The 5,038-nt window shown below is 43.1% G+C and overlaps 1 protein-coding gene across 2 annotated transcripts in view; it reads left to right on the forward strand.

Annotated features, from left to right (window-relative positions):
• Window positions 1–715: 715 nt before the first annotated feature.
• The window catches only part of lrch4 (leucine-rich repeats and calponin homology (CH) domain containing 4), a 40,694-nt gene continuing 36,371 nt past the window's right edge, over window positions 716–5,038 (forward strand). The window contains exon 1 of one of the 2 annotated variants that reach the window (XM_005944830.2): window positions 716–1,098. In XM_005944830.2, coding sequence (XP_005944892.1) covers window positions 927–1,098 — 172 coding nt within the window. In that variant the 5' untranslated portion in view covers window positions 716–926. The remainder of the gene's footprint in view (window positions 1,099–5,038) is intronic. The other variant, XM_005944832.3, reaches the window with a different exon arrangement.

Raw genomic sequence — 5,038 nt, forward strand, 5'->3', positions numbered from 1 at the left:
TGTATATGGTTCTCTTGTTTGTATGTACTCCTCTTGGCTGTTATTAATTCTGTCTATACAACTGTTTATATTTTATTCCACACACACATTCACCAGTGTGTGAATGTGTGTGTGAATGGGTGGATGACTGGATGTGTAAAGCGCTTTTACCATTTACCATTTCGTGCACAGTTAGTGTGGAGCACCCACAATTTCACCGTACATGTACAATGACAATAAAAGGCTATTCTACTTTTCATGTAACCTATCAACATTTATTTCTCTATATTTCTTTGTGATGGACCGTACATCATTTGACATGTAAAGCGAATAGATATGTGCTAAAGCCAGTTCATTCTAAACTGAACCCTTATGATAGTGCCAGTGTTACAGTTCCCAACATTTTGCAATTCTTCTTCATGTAACGAGGAGCCTAGAAGTCAAAATCTGAACCTAAAATTATCACAACTGACGATAAAATGTCCAAACCATATCATCTGTCGCTAAAAATGAGTTTAGTTAGTTACTCAAAACATGCACAGTTGTCAGTATTGGGAGCTCTTTTATTGGTGCAATGTTATTTTTCTGATTGCTCTGCTAAAAGCCTGCCACATCCAGAGCAGCACTCATAACCGTCGGAGGTTTACTACACTATTTTATTTTGGTTCTGGTATTTTATTTTGAAGGAGAAACCCGGGCTTCCCGTAAAACAGTTGCGACATTTTGTAGCTTGGCGCGACTTCCTGGAAGATTGACAGCCCCTGGTTCAGTAACGGAATCGAGAGCTTCCGTTGTTGAGCGAAGCCTGCGTTAAAAAAAGAAATAATTCCCTGCTTTGAAAGTGTCCACGAAGAACGCCCACTCTGGATTTTACACGGACCTACAGGGTATGAACGTGGAGTGGACGCTTCAAACAAAGTGTAAGAGGAGGTAGACCTGTACGTTTGATGGCTGCTGGGGATGGAGCCCAGCTGCCTGCCACAGTAGCGGCCAGTCGTAGCGTGGAAAAAGCGCTCGAGGAGGCTGCCACGAGCGGGGCTCTCAACTTGTCAAACCGTAAACTGAAGGAGTTTCCTCGGAGCGCCAAGAACTATGACCTGTCCGACATAACACACGCAGGTTAGCTTGTTTTTCACTTTTGTAAGTAAGTTGAAAAAGCCTGCCATCATGCTAGCTTTAATTATGAGAGACGCCTTTTGTTGTATCGCCACCTGCTTCTTTCTGCTCAGGGCGAACAGTCATCCTTCCCCTCCCCGCCGCGTTGCACAACACTGTTTTCAAAGAAACAAGTTTCCCCGATCCTGTCCTAGCTACATGGCCAGCCTCTCTACGTTTTAACTGGCTTGTTTTATATGTTTCATAGCGACTTCTTGCTTCGGCAGGTTAACGTCACTAACCGTATGAACGTCAAGTATCTCTAACAGGGATTCAGCCTCGTACAGCTGGCCCGTCTCCCACCGGCCTGAGCGGCGCCGTTAGCGGCCAATATAACTCCCAAATACGTTTCTGCTTAAGAGCTTCAAACATATGAGGTTGTAGTTCCGTTTCTAGTTGAGCACAGTCATAAGTATCGCTTTTAAGAAAGCTGCTATTCTCAGGAAGCTAACTTCCAACGAGAAAAGGAAAAAACGCCAGACGAGTTCCTCTTCCTCAACTTATCATGTGAAACCCTCAACGGGGTTTAGACTTTGTGTTTACCGGTGATTCATGCTAGTTATCATTATCAAAGCAGAGTGCTGTTGGTAACAGAGTAAAAGTGGTAAAAACAGCGAAGTAGGTGTGGATTAGCCTAGCGATGGTGAAAGAGGATTACCTCATCCAAGCGGGTGAAATTAGTCTGATCGCAGTGCTGCTGCTGCTTTGCATATTGTAACCATCTGTGTCTTTGCTTTACGGGCATGAGTGGGGCGCTCATGACTCTGGGGGATAGCTGTGTACAGCATTAATGTTGGGATGTCGTGGTTTTACATTAAAGATCAGTAGTGGAAGAAGTGTGAACCTGTTCAAGAACCTGTGTTGGATGAAAGAGTCCAGCACAGCATTTAAAGCCACTACTCTGTTGTGAAATGGGCCCTCGTGGCCTGAAGGAGAGGCATCTGAACGACATCCTCTGCAACAGTGACTTGATCAGCTTGCAGCAGAGAAACTGGACTTGAAACTGGGCTAGCTGGTTAGCAGCATCTGACCTTTCAAAATAAGAGGTGGGATCCAGTAATCCCCAACAGTAAAAATCTTTTGTAACATTTTTTGGGCTGATTCAGTTCAGTGTATATAGCGCCAAATCACAACATAAGTCGCCTCAAGGCGCTTCATAGATACAGAGAAAAACCCAACAATCATATGACCCCCTATGAGCAAGCACTTTGGCGACAGTGGGAAGGAAAAACTCCCTTTTAACAGGAAGAAACCTCCGGCAGAACCAGGCTCAGGGAGGTCAGACATGTGCTGTGACAGGGTGGGAGGCTAAAAAATAAAAGCTAAAATAAGCTGCAAAATATACCTGGACATCTATTAGTTACAGTATTGCTGTCCTAATCTTTATCATTTATCTGGGTGTTTGAGTTTATCCATCAGCTTAAGCTCTGCTTTCTCTCACTGAGTGGTGACTGGGATATGAAAGAGGCTACGATGCTTGGATTCTTATTGGGTGTTTATGTCCCAAGGCCTCGCTTAAATGCCTACTTGACACATCCTTTTTCCTGTGTGTCACTCAGTCAGTGCTTTTTGATAATAAAGGATGAGGAAGTATTTCAGGCTTTCATCACTATATCATCAAAATGAATGCCGCTGAGACTGTTAATGATAATTCTGTTTACATGCTCTTCACACTATAAGGTTAAGTGTATGAATTGAACATTTGGAGACTGAAGTCTTAGCAGAGAATTAAATTTTCAGATGCAGTGGTGCACAGACTTTCATATACTACGCGTTTGTGGCTTGATTGGAGAAGCGGTGACACACAGCCCTTTAACAAATGTGTTAGTTACTTAATAAAGCATTTTTTATTTAAAGTTTAATACATTTGCGAGGCATGTGGCTGAATCTTGAAATCAGCGTTTCAGTTGTCCTCATTAACAAGGCAGCTGCTGACATCTGTCCTTCACACTGGCTCACAGTGACTCAGTTGTTGTTTAGCAGGAAACAGTCAGTTTTGTAGCATCTAGCCTGTATTTGAGTGTCTTGCCTAATGAGATGCTTTGAGTTTCACAGAAGTACCTGGTAGTTGTGCCTCCTGACACAGACGTTATATCAGCAGAAAACTCTGCACCCACTGATTCTGTGATTGTAAGGGACGTACTCAGCTAGTGCTGATTCACCAAGCTGTTCTGGAGCTATAGTGCTGTGAGGTTAGGTTTCGGCTAATCCCCAAGTATGCTTCAATGCATCAAGCAGATTAAATGGACTGCTGAGAAACTTAGGTAACTTTTTCTTAAGCATTTTAAAAAGAAAATTGTTGAAGAATTGAAGTTGTCCTGTAGTGTCGTTCGCCACGTCTCCAAATTCCTAATAAAGGCTGCTGGGGTCCTGCTGGTCGTACAGCTATGCTGAGAGCACGAGGGGATTTGGACAGCCGGCACTGAGAACCCCAGCTGCTCACTGTGTGTGTGTGTGTGTGTGTGTGTGTGTGTGTGTGTGTGTGCATTTATTTATGTTTTACATTTTTCATATAGATACAGTTATGTGCCAAAGTCTAGAGCCACCCATCATGTCTTCATATTTGGAAATGAAGCGTATAAGGCAAAAACAATACGATAGAGTACTGGTATTACCACCTCGATCCCATACTGTTATTTATTCTAATAAATCCTCCTCGGTCCTGTCCCTTCTGGTTATTGACAGCTTCTGTTTGTGAGGCTCACACATCAACATCAGAGCTGATTCTAGACCTGACATCTCAGATAATGTTGGAGTAATTATCTTATCTTGGCAAATCGACCGCAACAACATTCTCGCTTTAAAAAAATCTCATGTATTGCATATTTGGTGATACATAAACAAAAGTATGTTAGAACGTACTTTTTGGGACACGTTCCTTCACCATTGCTCCTGGTGATCCTGTTTGAAATGCATTCTGTGATGACCGGCTGCCTCATGTCCACACCACCACCCGTTCAATTGACGGACATCGTTCATAGCCACCAACAGCTTTAGTGAAGGTTACAAATGATCTTCTTATGGCCTCTGACAGTGGACTCATCTCTGTGCTTGTCCTGCTAGACCTCAGTGCAGCGTTCGATACTGTCGACCATAATATCCTATTAGAGCGATTAGAACATGCTGTAGGTATTACAGGTACTGCGCTGCAGTGGTTTGTATCATATCTATCTAATAGACTCCAGTTTGTGCATGTAAATGGAGAGTCCTCTTCACACACTGAGGTTAATTATGGAGTTCCACAGGGTTCAGTGCTAGGACCAATTCTGTTTACATTATACATGCTTACAGTATAATACAGCTGCAGCAAGAGTACTGACAGGGACTAGAAAGAGAGAGCAGATTTCTCCTGTTTTGGCTTCCTGTTAAATCCAGAATTGAATTCAAAATCCTGCTCCTCACATACAAGGTCTTAAATAATCAGGCCCCATCTTATCTTAATGACCTTGTAGTACCATATCACCCTATTAGAGCACTTCGCTCTCGCTCTGCAGGCCTACTTGTTGTTCCTAGAGTATTTAAAAGTAGAATGGGAGGCAGAGCCTTCAGTTTTCAGGCCCCTCTTCTGTGGAACCAGCTTCCAGTTTGGATTTGGGAGACAGACACTATCTCTACTTTCAAGATTAGGCTTCAAACTTTCCTTTTTGCTAAAGCATATAGTTAGGGCTGGACCAGGTGACCCTGAATCCTCCCTTAGTTATGCTGCAATAGGTGTAGGCTGCCGGGGGATTCCCATGATGCACTGGGTGTTTCTCTTTCAGTCACCTTTCTCACTCACTATATGTTTATACACCACTACATTCAATTATCAGTTATTATTAATCTCCAGCCTTCACACTGTCAGCAAGGGGCAGAGAAAGGGTGATGGAGACCTTATTGATGTACTGCTGACCAACTAAAGAAG

The sequence above is a fragment of the Haplochromis burtoni genome, unplaced genomic scaffold (genome assembly GCF_018398535.1).
Source record: "Haplochromis burtoni strain Fernald_Lab_line unplaced genomic scaffold, NCSU_Asbu1 Contig_384, whole genome shotgun sequence".
In the NCBI taxonomy this organism is placed as follows: Eukaryota; Metazoa; Chordata; class Actinopteri; order Cichliformes; family Cichlidae; genus Haplochromis; species Haplochromis burtoni.